We start from the raw sequence: 15,154 nt of genomic DNA, 5'->3' as shown, positions 1-15,154 counted from the left end.
CGATTGGTGGGCCCATGGCCCTGGTAAATGGGTTGGGCCAATGGGGTAAATGTAAAAACCCCCGACGACCGAGTGACCCCACTGGGCATCAGTGTAACTTGACTGTTTTTCTGTCAATTGTTTCATGAAAATCTAACTCCTCTGGATAAAAAAATATATCAAAAAACAACTTCAATCAGCCATTCAGACGAACCACACAAAAATAAACGTCTTAAAATTTTGGCTCAACTCGATTCAAACCTGGAGCCAAACTTAGACCAGACTTAGAAAAAGAACAACACCACCTTAGTTACTAGTTCTCTACATCAATTCTGAATTGTTAACATGTTAAAAGTGTAGTCGAGCTCTGAATTTAGGTTTTTTTAAGCTCATAACCGGTCTGCACTTCTATTGCATCATATACTCATATGAAAAGAATGAAGTGTGAACACATACATATAACCCTAGTAAGTGAAACTCATGACAGCATACAAGAAGAAAACTGCATTTTTCTATTAATAACAGTAAAGATTCAATTAGTTTAACATTTGAATGTTTTTTTTACCTGTGTTTCCGTTTCTTGATTCAACATTGTTCGGTTAGGCCACAGAGTATATATTTTTCAAATCAAGAAGAGAATTTCGAGATTAACTTATCGACGTGAATGATGATATCATCAATGCGAGGACGTAGTGCAGCTTGAGGCTGGAGCATCCATGTTACAAACTGGTGAAGAGCTTCTGGATACGGAGGTTTAGGCCCTACGGGCCACTTTACTTGTGCGTTTATTATTGCTAACTGCAAGCTTCCTCCTGCTTCCCCTAGTACGTACTCAAATGGTGATACACCATACCTGCAATATATAGTTGCAGAAGTAAGGGCGGGTTCATCAGAAAAACTTCGAAATTTCTTGTGATATTTTAAATACAACTTTAAAGTTCAAAGAACAATTCAAAAATGAGTTGGCGAAAAAGAAAATGTTCGAAGGAATTATGGTCAGTCTCAGAGACGAGGCAAAACATCTGTTAATATGTCATCGCAATTCACAGCGTTCTTTACCCTAAGAGCCATTGAAATGATTTTAAAATACTTACATTATTGCATATAATGTGCATCCAAGTGACCAAATATCTGTTCTCTCATCAATATCAGCATGACTTGGACAATCCCACAACTCTGGAGCTCGATAAGGTGCAGAACAATGCTCTGCTGCCCATTCCTACATACAAGTATACAACCACCGAAGCATGTAAGCATATTTAATATTAGCTAGAGAGGAGTACATTCATCAAGTTTTCTACTAATCTAAACTGATTTTAAATTCGATTCGGAAGGAATATAGAGCACAATTATATTTCTAATGTGCATAGTTGATGGTTATAAGGATAAAATTTATAAACTGTAACGTTATGAAAGTGAAACTTGAAGATGGAGAAATGGCATGAGGTGTCAGAGGAAGCAGAGCTGGCAGGTCATGAAGTTCAAAGCCATTTATAAAACTGTAACAATATCGTGGATATTTCTGGAAAACACATGAAACAACATAGAAGGATGAAACCAGGGAAGGCATCTGGGGTACCATTCCCCAAGACCAGAGGTGCTCGACTAGGTGCTCGACTAGGTGCACCGACTATAGACACAGGCTCATGAAATCACCCTCTCGCCTCGCCTTGCAACACTTCACGCAACATTAAGTGGTTGTTAACATCGTCCCAAAGAAGACTCTGGAAATCAATATATCAGCAAACGAGAATGCTGGTTTCTTCATAAGAGGCTACTTTTCGTATTGGTTAAAAGAAGAAATTTTTAAGTTTGATTACAACATGCATAATATGGGCGTATGGGTATCGTCGTCCGATATTGGTAAAAGTTGTTGGACCAACTATTGTCACATTATATATAGAAGGCGTTAATTTAGAGTGATACTTCATGGTCCAAACAAGATTGTAAAAAAGGATTATCCCTGTTACCTAGATTACCATTAAACCCTCAATGTCACAACTTCGAATATAAACCTCCCAAGTAGTTGGTGGAAAAAGAATAGCATAACCGAAAGCTTTGGAAGAAAGCACGATTGCAGTACCTGCAATCGTAGAGCCTCAGAACGAGATCGGATTTGCTTTCTTGCAGGCCGAGCACTCCCAAAATCCATTAAAATGGAAAGTGGTGGTTCTCCTTTTCTGTATGTGAGAAGTACATTGCCTGGTTTGACATCATTGTGTGCATAAGGAGTATCAAAACTGTGCATGTGCTTCAGTCCTGCACAAACCTGCGTATAAGACTTTTGTCAATAAAAAATTCTCATTTGAGCAGAAGTTGACAATTCAAGCAACAAGGTACCGCAGACGGTGAATGGAAGAAACCAAATCAGGGTAAGGATACATCTATACATAGTTACGTACATATATACATATTCTTTAATCATTATGTCCTTTATTTTACTTAGAGTTTTTTTTCTCTCGCATCAACTTCTGTTTCGATTTAAAAGACGTTAATCTAGAGTACTATTTATCATCACAACAAGATTGTATACAACTACAAACACAATACACACAATTACAAACATAACCTCACATTATAACCGAAACACACCGAGTATTCGACACGCAGATGCAAGTGCCAGGGCATCTGTTGCAGCCAAATAAAAAACTAAAACTGAGTTCCAATGTCCGTAGGAATGATATATTCATTGTATTTCAACTTTGCCCAGGAAAATAGAGCTAATTCAATTTAGAAGTTTTAAACTCATCAGAAAGAAATCTATCTTGCGGAATGAGATTCTTCACTTAAGAATTAAGATAATGTATTTCTAAGTTATGACCAAAAGTGACATCACTGGAGTATAACAACCAGCCCAAAGAAGTAGATTTAGTCTGGTATACAGGTCTTCGTCGTCATGAACCATAGTGCATATATGACAGGAATTGATATTACAAGTACCAAATCAAAGAAAATCTGTAAGATTTCAATCATGAAGCCTTCAAATTCGTTTTGCATTAGTGGACTGACATGGAGATTAACTTTTATAATCATTATTCGAAACTAATGGCACGAGCAACAGGACCCATAACTCTTCTAATGATAAAACTACAATATCATGGGTTCTGCTTTCCGCTTACATGTGTCATCAGTGCATCATCATAGTCCACGAAAAAAGGACCTCCACCACTTAATTCTGATTTCTGCCCTCAGAGTTTTTTTTGCTACTTCATTAAATAATCAGAAAACATATCATAAAAGTAACAAATGCCAAGTGATTGATATTTTGAATTCTTCATCACCTGTCGGAATATATGAAGAACATCGCTGGTCGAGAAGAACTCCTTTTTTTCTTTCATAGAATTGGTATTGTCTAGTATGGTTCCATCTGAATGAACTGGAAATAACAAATACGCTTCGTGATTGCTGGTTCCTTCTGTAGACTAGAAAGAAACATAGCATTTACATTAAACTGATTAGTTACATTTAAACTTTCTGTGTGATGAGCAGAAACAATACCGGTTAATGCTTATTAATCAGTCTGTCGTTTAGATGTCTCAAGAAGTCAACCATGATACACAGATTTCTTGAGAGTTATTGTGCGTTCTACCAAAACCCTACTTTTCTCAGAATGAATCTCTAATTAGCAAAAGATTATGCTTAAGAACAATTGGATACATACAATAAAATACTGTATGTGAATAAGGGAGACGACATACACATGGGCTCTTGCTCCAGTGGAGTGCACCCACTCCAAAAACCCATAGGTCACAGGATCGATGCTTGGTGAAGATTGAAATCCATCATTTATTGATATGTATTACTAAGGGTATAAAATAAGAGTAGATAAGTATAATAATGGCCTTTAGGTTTATGAGTATCGTTAGGACAGTTTGACGTTAGTTGTGAGCATATTCCATCCTTATGATTTATCAAAGTCATTTGATGTACTAATAATGATGTCTATTGTACTTTTGTAATCCCGTATTTTCGAAAAGAAAAAAGGAAGACAACATAATAAACCAAAAGTAAGCTACCTTAGCTGCAATTATAGCGTGATCAAGAAGTGGAAGTAGATTTGGGTGGCTAAACAAAGAAGAAACTCGAACCTCCTCCCTCACCAACTCTAATTGCTCCTTGTTTTGAATTAGAATTTTCTTCATTGCATATGTACCATCCTCTTTGAAAACATAGAAATGCATTAGAAATAAAAGTGACAATGGCTCATAAAACAAATCAAACTAGAAGAAGGAAAAAACAGATTGAAAAGCAAAATCATGGGTCTGACATAAACACAAAAAAGAATGAAAACCCATGTTATAATTCATCATTATTTAGCACATTTTGTCAGATCAGTAACTGATTAGTTAGAAAAATTAGCAATTTAATCCCTGATTTAGCATGACATGATATTGGTTCTTGATTGACATACTTGAATACCTATGAATATATGATTAATGTGAAATTGGTAGAAACTCATAAACAAAAAGAGAAGGATAATCAACTACCCTTTACTAAATTTACAAATTTGAGATCTGGGGTTTGATGAATTACCTGAAATAAGAGAAGGATCATTGAATTTGACGCCAAAACCACCAGTAGAGGAAGAGGAATCAGAACCAACTTCTTTAACAAGATAAACATAAGCAAATCCACCTTCTCCGAGCAATTTCACAATTCTGAAACGGTTTTCATTGACCCAAACATCTCCTCCACCATTAACGGCGTCATATAGAGCATTCAGACCAGATAACGAGCAACCCATCTTTCAAATGGTTTGCTCTCTCTCTCTCTCTCTCCTCTTTCTCTCTCTAAATTCTAACAGCTGATTTTCTTCAGATCCTCACTTCCTTCTTCCTTCGTAATGATAGATCTCATGTCCGATTTAGGAAATTCCCCGCAAGTAAACGGAGCCAAATCAAATTGATCTGAAATATATGAACTAAACCATTGATTTTTTTGGGCTGAATTAAAGCGGTTGATTCTAGGGTAGTTTCATTGGCGCCTCCCATTTGGGTTAATAGCGCCCTGGGTCCCCGACGGCCCGACCCCTTTCGGTCAGTGTAGTTAATTCGTTTGGACCACCTTCGCCCCGGGTTCAGTTGGGTCTAATCAATTTGGATTCCTATGGTGACTAGTTTAGAGAGGGGCTTCATAGATTTTCTCAACTTGAGACGCCTCAAAGATTTATTACACGAAGAAAATAAAGTTTGTAATTCCAAAATTTGGATGATGGAGCAGACTTCATCATACTTGAGAAAAGTTGGTTCTAAGTTGTTCCAAGTGTTGTGGACCATCTGTCTGCTGCTTCTTTGCCTGTTATCTGTTGTTATTTATTGTTGCTTTTAAGCTTGTTGTTACTTTGTACATGTCGGGCCTTTTATCATGTTTATCATTGCAAAAGAAAAAAGAGAAAAGTATTTTGTGCCCCTTTGAAATAGGTAAGATTGAATGTATTTCGGTTTGGATAAAACTTTTTATTTCTGTCAAATACAAAATTAGGAGTGCTTGGCACTTTTAACAATTTTCTGAAACCAATGGGAAGGGCGCCAATAACTGGAGCCGCTATTAACAAGAATGGAGGTGCTAATAGAATTTTCTTCATTACATTCAAGGTTCTATTGGGTTTTAGCCCAATTCTATTTCAAGCCTAAATCAACAGAGGTTTGTTTCGAAAAATCAACACCCAATGCAACAAAACCATATTATAATATGGGTTTTTGCCATCTAATCCTTTGAAAAGTGCAGGATATCAAAGATCAACAATTAATTCATTGTTATGTCATTTTCCTTCAACAATTCAATTTTGGAATTGCAATGCTAGAGGAAGCATTTACATTTGATGATTATTTTTTTTTATCGAAGAAACTTCCATTATACCTTCAAGAATTATCATTTGGGGACTCAAATTTCTTAACAAATGAATCTTGATTTTTGCATGGTTACTAGATTTTTCATTGTCACTTTATTTGCATAGGTTTCTTTGTTTTTTCCATTGGTGGTTCATCTATACATGACTGAAACTTCCAAGCTTATAAGGGTTTTATTATTGTACACTCTCTAGAAGCTAGGGGTCAAATCTTGCACAGTTCTCACTTGAGGAAATGTTTCACTTTTATCTCATAAAATAATGTGTGGGTGCCCCCAAATGCACACAAGAATCTACATCGACGTGGTTTGGGCAAACTCAATTTATCTATATCGGATTCTGGTTGAGTTTCAACTTGAGTTTTCAGACATTTTATCGTTGTTGTTACCTCATTAACCAAGCACCTATATGAGACATTATTATAATATCTCCTAACATTATTTTTTCCGTACATCTCTTTGTTTCTTTAACTATAATGTTAATGTTCATGTAAGCAAGATAGGTGCATGAGGTCGATGCATGTAAAGATAAAAGAAAGAGACAAAAAGATAGAATACGAAGATGACATACATAAAGAAAGAAGTAGAGACGTTATAGATAGGTCGTTCATCCTACATACTCGATGCAACTCTTTTTCAGAATAGTTGACGTTTTCAATTTCTAAAATCAACGAATAAAAATATTGACTCCTCTCCCGTCTCCAACGGACTATTTTAAACCTTATAAATTATTACAAAATATATATATCTATGTAAAACCCATTTTCGTCTTAGGGTAAAAATCAACATATATTTTTCTATATGTAAATTTACCAGTCAAACACGATAGCAAAGACTCTATTTGTGATATTTAAGTAATAATCCATTCTCACCTTCTTCTCGTGCCCAAAATATTAAAATTATAACAAAAAGAGAATCAACTTTTATGAAGTGAAGATATCTCCAAATTAATTTGGTAATTTAGTTAAGGAAAATAATCACCAAACCAAGCAATATTAGTTGCATCCTCTCTTGACTAACCCCTTCATCCTTCATACATTATATTACCTTCCATTATACACAATTTGATTAATTAATTATCTAATTATTCATAACCCTCACCAAAATATTACACTCTTCTTACTTATATATAAACTCATAAAGAGTCTAATCAAATCCATCAATTCCAACCTCTTTCTCCCCTCTACACCACTTTGTTCTTAATTTAGAAGGAATTATGGGAAAACCCCATACCATGCCTCTCTTTTTACAACCTCTAGTTGTGTTCTTGATTTCCATTTTTATCATTAATTCTCAAGCTCTAACCCCTTCATTAACTTTGGATTATTACACATCGACGTGTCCAAATGCCCAAGAAATCGTGAGAAAAGAGATGGAATGTGTCGTACAAGAAGATCCACATACAGCTGCATTTGTTCTTAGGTTGCATTTTCACGATTGTTTTGTGCAGGTATGACATTAAACAAAAAGAAAATTGTAAATTTAGACCCCTCACGTGAAAGGGTAACCCTCAGTTGTCCATGGGGTCAATTCCCATAAACAACCCTCTTATATCCCCTCATGTGAAAGTCTTGTATGTACATATGGCGGTCCACCGATCTATTCATATATCACTTCCCATTAAAAAAAGTTGCGTTAATGAAACATAATTACAATGGTTTAATTTTGGTAATGATTTGACAGGGTTGTGATGGGTCCATTTTGTTAGATGATACAATTACACTACAAGGAGAGAAGAAAGCTTTGCCTAATTTGAATTCCTTAAAAGGATTTGACATTGTTGATAGGATCAAGAACAAGCTTGAATCTGAATGCCCTGGGATTGTTTCTTGTGCAGATTTACTCACCATAGCTGCAAGAGATGCAGTTATTTTGGTAAATCTTTTTTTTCCAAATCTTGAATCCGGATCGTCTAATTATGTCTCGTCTATATCTGATATGACTGGTGATAAAATATTGTCTAATTGTTATAAGTTTATTGTATCAATAGAATGACTCTATTATTAGCTAGGTCCAGATGTTAAAGCTACTCATTTGAGCTAATGTATTCTAATTAATGAAATATTTTGTAGGTTGGAGGGCCATACTGGCATGTACCATTAGGAAGAAAAGACTCAAAAACTGCAAACTTTGAAGGAGCAAATACTTATATTCCTACTTCTGATCAGGGTTTACTATCTCTCATTGCTAAATTCATTTATCAAGGTTTCTCTGTCACAGAGATGGTGGCTCTTATTGGTATGCACTTCAAATTTTGGGCTTCTACTTTGAATACAACCCTAAATATGAAGTTTGTGGTAGTGGCTTAACTGAAATTTTAGAGTTCCAGGGCCAAATTTTAATCGGAGTTCCTTTACGATAATAATAAAAAAAAAATTGAAAGACCCATTGATATAAAATTAATCGCGAACGAGGAAAGAGTAGGACATCTTAAATTCTTAATCATATTCCCACTAATATGTCATAGAGGCCTATCACCTGCATCGTGCATGTACCTGCGCGTGAGCAGTGGTGCAAACTTCTCTGATACCATCTTGTGAGAAATCAATTTTGGTTTCTACTCAATATAAAAGCATGAAGTCATTTAAGCTCGATATTTTGAATATCAATATCTCATTCACCTGAAATCAGATTCAAACAGATTTAACTCTAAATTTTAATAGTCAAAGAATTCTTTGTTTATGATTCTTCTAAGTAATATATGCCTGGATTTGATCATAATCTATAGGTGCACACACAATAGGCTCAGCAAGATGCCAAAACTTCAGGGACAGAATTCATGGAGATTATCAAGAAACAATGGAGAAGAATCTTATTAGTGAGACTCACCTTAACAACTTGAAATCTATGTGTCCATCAATTGGAGGAAATAGTGAAAATAAATCATCTATGGATTATGTTACTCCAACTCTTTTTGATAATTCTTTCTATCAAATACTATTAAGAGGAGAAGGATTACTAAACTCAGACCAAGAATTGTATTCTAGCGTCCTAGCCATCGAAACGAAGAATATAGTACGGAAATATGCCGAAGATGGTATTGCTTTCTTTCAAGCATTTTCTGATTCCATGGTGAAAATGGGAAATATTACTGGTGATTTTGAGAATGGGGAAGTAAGAAAGATTTGTAGATTTGTTAACACTTAGATTATTATGAAGGAAAATATGAAAAGAAAGTGTTTGATTTATATATTACATTTATAAGAGTTACTATGTATTATTAAATTGTGGTATCAAGAAGTGGAAGACACATTTATATGTATAACTATATTAAAATTAAATTTATATTAAATCTCTTGAGTATATATATTTGGAGATTTTGATTTATGAAATGAGAATTTATAAGATTGTCTAAGTTAAGATATCTAAAGGTTATTGAGGGACCTCCTTGCTCATCTGCTCCAACGAGTAAGAAGTTTCTCTTGCTCCTTTCAGCAACAATACTGAAGTTTTGTTTTTAATAAAATTAGAGGTTTGTCAGTTGAACTCTTTGTTCCGACGAATCAGAAGTTCATGAACCTATGTTAATGAAGATCAATCAAATTGGGAGAAATATTAAAGAACGTCTAAAACAACCGAAAACAAAGTTCATATAACGCAATCTTTGTGTAATAATCATCTCAAAAGCGGAAGGGCAGAAAATTTGTAATCTCTCGAAAGCTTTATTGATACAACCATGAAGCTCTGGTCAAATCCGACTCTCTGAATCTTGTCCGTCCACTCTCTAAATCTTGTCCGTTCACGTGCTAGCACATTTGCATCTCTAGACTCGGGAAGGTGCAACTACACCTAAGCAATAAGCAGACCCATCCCATGAGGTCCCAGTGGTGGGCACGTCTCCTTCTTCTCTTGTCCACCGCCAATTTGGAGAATTCCTGATAATTGGTTCACCACTGAACAAAATACATTAATCAATCACTTTTCACCCACTGTTTCATTCAACCAAAAAAAGACCCTCAATTTCTTTACTACCCCAGATTTGGTTTCACCCTATAACCACAAAATCAACTATCTAGTAATCTCAATTCCACTAAAAAATAAAAGTTTAGATTTCAGTCCTCCAAATTCCAGAGTTCTTGAGCAAGATTACCACAAGAAAATTATTTGTAAGTATCATCATCATAATCAAGATAGTTTGATCGAATTTGATTTTTTTTTCTTCTTCTGGGTTTTATAAATTAGTCATTTTAAGGTCTGGGTGATTGATATTTTTTGGTATATCTTTCTTGTTCTTGAATAATTCCATAGGCATGGGTGATGAAGCTAAGTTCTTGAATAAATTTTCTCTAGATTTCATATTTGGAGCTTACAGTTTACCCGTTTGATTTTGTTAATTCAGTTACTTTTAAAGAAAAATTGAGGTAGTTCATAACCTGATTAGTTTATATACTGAGACTTCTTCTAATGATTAAGATTTTGATATCTTCAAATATCAGAGCTCATGGATGAAATTTGTGAAATATGGGTGTCATTAAGGGTTTGCTGCTAACTTAGGCGCGTCCAATTTTAGTGTTGGTGTGTTTAAATTAGGATTTTCGAGTTGTCTGGTTGTACAGTTACCAGTACTAAGATCAGATAGACAGATAGTCAAGCACTCAGATGCTGAAAATATCCGAAGAAAGTCGATTTGAATTTATTCGAGTAGGATTGATATCTAGATGTTACTCTCTACACATAGAAAACCTCTGTTCATTTTTCGATTACTTCCCCTTCCTTCCCAAAGGTTTTTATGATATAAGTAAGTTCGATTACTACTCGCTTGGATAGTTCAAACTTTAATGTAGTCAACAAGTGCAGCTAGTTTGATTATTACTTTTTGATGAAGAGTCGATCCATGAAATCTTCGTGGGGTTGTCTGACACGAACTATTTTGTTTCACTTGATTTTTGGTCTTATATCACATATCTTTCATCTCAGAGTGGCTTATTTTTTATATCGGAAAATTCATATTTCAGGTTTCAGATGGCTCAAGATATCTCTAGTGTCGACTCTCCTCGACGAAGGTCTGGCCTTTTGAGAGACCAGGTTCAATTGATAAAGAAAAAAGACTCTGATCGATACGAGATTGTCCCAATAGTAGATCCCTTGTCTTTTGAGAAGGGTTTCTTTATTCTAATACGAGCATGTCAGTTATTGGCCCAAAAAAATGAAGGCTTGATACTGGTTGGTGTTGCAGGCCCTTCTGGGGCTGGAAAGACGGCATTCACTGAGAAGATTCTCAATTTTATGCCTAGCATTGCTGTTATATCAATGGACAACTATAATGATGCTAGCCGTATTATAGATGGCAACTTCGATGGTAACTTCTATTGCCGTCACGAAACTTAACACAGTAAGCTAGTAAGCGAGAAAAAATTGATACTACGACTATATAAGTCTAATGCTTGTTATCTATGAATCAGATCCACGATTGACAGACTATGACACGCTGCTTCAGAACATCCGTGGCCTAAAAGATGGGAAGTCTGTTCAGGTGCCGGTGTATGATTTCAAGTCTAGCAGCCGAATGGGATACAGGTTGGGTACCTAATATTTGGTATTTGGTATTCTGTTATTAGGTAATAAAAAAGTAAAAGACGACAAGCTAGAAACCCCATATTTTGTGTTTTTCCCGACTCTGAAATTTGTTATATATCTTGGTGGTTACTCATACCAGGACACTTGAAGTTCCAAGTTCACGGATTGTTATTATTGAAGGCATCTATGCTCTGAGTGAAAAATTGCGACCTTTTTTAGACCTTCGAGTATCAGTAACAGGTGGTGTTCACTTCGATCTGGTGAAACGTGTTTTACGAGATATACAACGTGCTGGCCAAGAACCAGAAGAAATAATCCATCAAATCTCTGAAACGGTTTTCTACCTTTTCCCTATGTTCGATATAGCTATGATAAGTATTTGATTGCCTTATGAGGTAACCAAGCTGTCACGTCTAAAACTGCTCTTTTTCTCTTATCTTTTGTGCAGGTATATCCAATGTACAAGGCTTTTATCGAACCTGATCTGCAAACGGCGCACATAAAAATAATCAACAAGTTTAATCCATTCACGGGATTCCAGAATCCCACCTATGTTTTAAAGGTTACCAACTTATGTGATTACTTCATCATTAGAATTTCTGAATTTCCATGAGTGACCACCATTCTTATGTTACTAGAGTTTTATAGTTTAACATCTAAAACTTGGTATTTGATTGTTGCAGTCTCGGAAAATTTTAACAGTGGATCAAATTAAGGCCGTCATGCCCAGTGAATATACAGAAACCTCAGAAGAGACTTACGATATTTATCTTCTACCACCCGGTGAAGATCCTGAAGCTTGTCAATCATATCTTCGTATGCGGAACAGAGACGGAAAATACAACCTTATGTTTGAGGTTCGTACTTCAGAAGTAACTGCTTCTTTCAGTTTTATCGATATGTGAACTCATACTATTTGCTAATATCATCAATTAACTAGAAAAAAAAGTTGAGCACTTGAGCTGCTTAGTATTTTTTTTGGTATGGATGACAATATCATCTAGAAATCTCTCCTTCTCCTCATTTTTAGAGGAGGATTGAGTTCCCCAAGTACGCATAACAGGCATTCCTGTGGAGAGGCTGAAAGCTTGTCCGCCGTGCCGAGTTTACTCAAACGTTTGGAGATGCTAAATGGGTTTACCTTTTCTGTATGAATCAGTTATAAATGTCCCCTTCTCCTTTCTAAGGGGGAGCCGAGTTTTCAAAGTTGCGAACTGCAGTTCAATGGAGACGGAGATGATAGTTGAAGGCTACTAGGCCAACTAACTACGATATTTATGGACAAGGCTTAGTTGTTATTGTAGCCTTAACCTATTCTAGTGGGGAAATTTAGACAAGGGCAGATGCCCAATGCTTAGTCCCATGAGAAAGAATATAAGTTTTATGGACTCGGCCACTCACTTTCGATCTTTTTCGAGTTAAATTCTGTTATGCTAGATTAATATAACATCACAAGGTGCCTAACTTATTCTCTAACAGAAGTGAACATTTGTACTAAATCTCAAACTATATAATGCTTAATTTTAATCTCTTACGGATTAGTACTTTCGAGCTTTTATGTCTATTCTTATCTGTTACTTGTCAAGTTCAGGAATGGGTTACGGATAGTCCATTCATAATATCACCAAGAATATCTTTTGAAGTAAGTGTCCGCCTTCTTGGTGGGTTGATGGCCTTGGGGTACACTATAGCAGCCATACTGAAAAGGAGCAGCCTTGTCTTCTCTACTGATAAAGTCTGTATAAAGATGGACTGGTTAGAGCAACTACAGCGTCACTATGTTCAGGTATCACACTATCACTTGCACCTCTAAAACCGATCGTTTAATTTGCAGACAGGAAGCATTTACTGAAACTATATTCAGCAATTTTCATCAACTTTACTTAGCACTAACTCAAGAATTCTACTGGTTTTGGGGAGGTGCAAGGTAAAGATCGACTGTATGTAAAGACGGTGGCAGAGCAACTGGGTATGGAAGGTTCATATGTGCCTCGTACTTATATCGAACAGATTCAGTTAGAGAAGCTTGTAAATGACGTTATGGTATGAAAACTTTCGACACTCTTTTAATAATGAATTCACCTTTTCAGCTCATCTCCTTCTGATTTATAACTAGTCTCATTATTTTCGCAGACACTGCCCGATGATTTGAAGACAAAGCTCAGCATGGATGAAGATTTGGTTGCGTCAAGTCCTAAAGATGCACTTTCTCGACTATTTACTGATAGGGTTACAACCAAAAATACAAACCATAAGAGGTTTGGTCTCGTTATTTAGACTTTGCACGTTTGGTGGTGTCAGATGTTTCACTCAATTTCTTTTCCTCTAAACTCAATTCAATGATGGTTATGTTAGTTAATTGGTTTAACTTTGATTTTCAACCAGTGGGGTGTCGCAGTCATATTCTACCATGCGCGAAAAGAGTCTATCGAAGCTGACACGACTTTCAGTTGACAATAGAAGGTTCGACGGAAGAATCCCAAAGTCACAGGCTATGCATCTGAACCAGGTCTGAAACAAAATCAACGAAAGCATGTCCGATATTCTCTCACTTCATGTTTGTAAATCTTGTTTTTGGATTTGTTGTAGGGAGTTATTACTCAACTTTCAGAACAAATTTCTACTCTCCATGAGAGGATGGATGAATTCACATCTAGGATTGAAGAGCTAAATTCGAGGTTCAATGCCAAGAAAGTCTCTGCTAGCCAACAAAACCTAGCCCTTCAAGCTGAAGCCTGTAATGGATCTGCATCTCTTCTCATGCCTAGTTTGGGTTATAGTTCACTTTTACCCAACTCTTCATCTTCTTCCCAATTGGCGAGGGAATCTCCATTAATGGAAGAGGTACCGTGATTTCTCTTGCTTCTTCATTCCATTATATCAACTATTGAGTGGCATTATTTCTTTTAATCGTCTTGGGCTTGTCCAAATCGAAGTCATCTAATCTAGCTATGTCAGAGTGGGGGACAAAATAATCATTTTCAAGTTCGACTGTAAAACTCATTAAAATTCTTCTATGATCACAGGTCAATGCCATTGTTCGAGGACAACGCCAAGTTATGCATCAGTTAGACAATTTGACTAGTTTTCTCCGTGAAAGTTTAGCTGATTGGCCTGAGCGAGGAAGAACCAACAACAGAAGTAGAATCGCTGATTTGGAATCGGTTGGAGCTCCTCTTGTTCTCACACTAGCAATTGCAGGCGTGGGCATCCTTCTATTCAGGAGCCTATCATCTCGAAACTGAGCTCCTCCTCCTACACAGTTTTTACATTCTTCATCTACTACTTGTACTATTCTATTAAGCAATTCTTCTATTTCGAGAACGGGTTATATCAATGTATTGACTCTGAATTGCGATCATATAATCAATCTATACAACTACAATAACAATGTTAGTTGTGGGAAGGGGTATTTTTGAGTGGTTTTCACTTTGCTTGGAGAAATTGAAATTAATTTCTTTATTTTCCAAAACTTAAACACCATAACCCTTATGGTTCACATATTATCTACAAACACAGAGGGCCATTGATGTAGATTTGAGTTGATGAACTAGTCTAGAAACATTTGGGTATGTAGTCGTTGTTTTTTTCATTGTCTGAATCTAAATCGTCCTATCAAATTAACTCAAAATCATCTAATGAATAGTGTAGGAAGTGACTGGAGGGATGGAAAAGTGAAATGAAAAGATGGTGGGAGAGAGAAAATGAAAATGAAGTTTAGATAGAGGTAAAGATTCATAAGAGAATGAGATGTGGGAAGTTTCCTATAAGCAAAGGCCAAAAAAGAGAAGTGTAGTCTGAAAGGTCAAGT

At 36.0% G+C, this 15,154-nt stretch overlaps 3 protein-coding genes across 4 annotated transcripts; 2 read left to right on the top strand and 1 right to left on the bottom strand.

Annotated features, from left to right (window-relative positions):
• Positions 1 to 468: 468 nt before the first annotated feature.
• Positions 469 to 5,213, bottom strand: LOC147552965 (uncharacterized). The gene is made up of 6 exons (XM_086669503.1): positions 4,513 to 5,213; positions 3,996 to 4,138; positions 3,261 to 3,401; positions 2,063 to 2,248; positions 1,074 to 1,198; positions 469 to 832 (listed from the first exon to the last, which is right to left on the bottom strand). The coding sequence occupies exons 1-6, from the start codon at positions 4,721 to 4,723 to the stop codon at positions 607 to 609; spliced, it is 1,032 nt and encodes a 343-aa protein (XP_086525629.1). The 5' UTR covers positions 4,724 to 5,213; the 3' UTR covers positions 469 to 606.
• Positions 5,214 to 6,994: 1,781 nt separating this feature from the next.
• Positions 6,995 to 9,109, top strand: LOC147552964 (Peroxidase superfamily protein). The gene is made up of 4 exons (XM_086669812.1): positions 6,995 to 7,276; positions 7,510 to 7,701; positions 7,899 to 8,064; positions 8,555 to 9,109. Exons 1-4 carry the CDS (start codon positions 7,043 to 7,045, stop codon positions 8,971 to 8,973), a joined length of 1,011 nt encoding a protein of 336 aa, XP_086525938.1. The 5' UTR covers positions 6,995 to 7,042; the 3' UTR covers positions 8,974 to 9,109.
• A 50-nt stretch (positions 9,110 to 9,159) lies between these two features.
• LOC147552963 (inorganic pyrophosphatase TTM2-like) lies at positions 9,160 to 14,974 on the top strand. Of its 2 annotated transcripts, none has more exons than XM_086669499.1 (12): positions 9,160 to 9,932; positions 10,782 to 11,125; positions 11,229 to 11,343; positions 11,483 to 11,678; positions 11,792 to 11,905; positions 12,027 to 12,200; positions 12,935 to 13,129; positions 13,264 to 13,386; positions 13,477 to 13,601; positions 13,729 to 13,852; positions 13,933 to 14,187; positions 14,370 to 14,915. In XM_086669499.1, the coding sequence occupies exons 2-12, from the start codon at positions 10,789 to 10,791 to the stop codon at positions 14,586 to 14,588; spliced, it is 1,977 nt and encodes a 658-aa protein (XP_086525625.1). In that variant the 5' UTR covers positions 9,160 to 9,932; positions 10,782 to 10,788; the 3' UTR covers positions 14,589 to 14,915. The 2 variants fall into 2 exon arrangements, with proteins under 2 accessions (XP_086525625.1, XP_086525626.1); XM_086669500.1 differs by having other exon boundaries at positions 9,584 to 9,932; positions 13,933 to 14,122; positions 14,741 to 14,974.
• The last annotated feature ends 180 nt before the right edge of the window (positions 14,975 to 15,154 follow it).

Source organism: Eschscholzia californica, unplaced genomic scaffold (assembly GCF_041429995.1).
Source record: "Eschscholzia californica isolate CP2 unplaced genomic scaffold, dmEscCali1.0.p SCAF_3, whole genome shotgun sequence".
Classification (NCBI taxonomy): domain Eukaryota; kingdom Viridiplantae; phylum Streptophyta; class Magnoliopsida; order Ranunculales; family Papaveraceae; genus Eschscholzia; species Eschscholzia californica.
Note: the sequence above shows the minus strand (reverse complement) of the source record. Positions and strands in the feature narration are given on the sequence as shown.

Coding starts and splice junctions, on each gene's coding strand:
- LOC147552965 (XM_086669503.1), bottom strand. CDS start 4,723: ATGGGTTGCTCGTTATCTGGTCTGAATGCTCTATATGACGCCGTTAAT. Junction 2,249..3,260: donor TTCTTCATATATTCCGACAG/GTGATGAAGAAT, acceptor TCTTATACGCAG/GTTTGTGCAGGACTGAAGCA. Junction 833..1,073: donor TGCACATTATATGCAATAAT/GTAAGTATTTTA, acceptor TATATATTGCAG/GTATGGTGTATCACCATTTG.
- LOC147552964 (XM_086669812.1), top strand. CDS start 7,043: ATGGGAAAACCCCATACCATGCCTCTCTTTTTACAACCTCTAGTTGTG. Junction 7,277..7,509: donor TTCACGATTGTTTTGTGCAG/GTATGACATTAA, acceptor ATGATTTGACAG/GGTTGTGATGGGTCCATTTT. Junction 7,702..7,898: donor CAAGAGATGCAGTTATTTTG/GTAAATCTTTTT, acceptor AATATTTTGTAG/GTTGGAGGGCCATACTGGCA.
- LOC147552963 (XM_086669499.1), top strand. CDS start 10,789: ATGGCTCAAGATATCTCTAGTGTCGACTCTCCTCGACGAAGGTCTGGC. Junction 11,344..11,482: donor AGCAGCCGAATGGGATACAG/GTTGGGTACCTA, acceptor TACTCATACCAG/GACACTTGAAGTTCCAAGTT. Junction 13,130..13,263: donor TACAGCGTCACTATGTTCAG/GTATCACACTAT, acceptor GGTTTTGGGGAG/GTGCAAGGTAAAGATCGACT.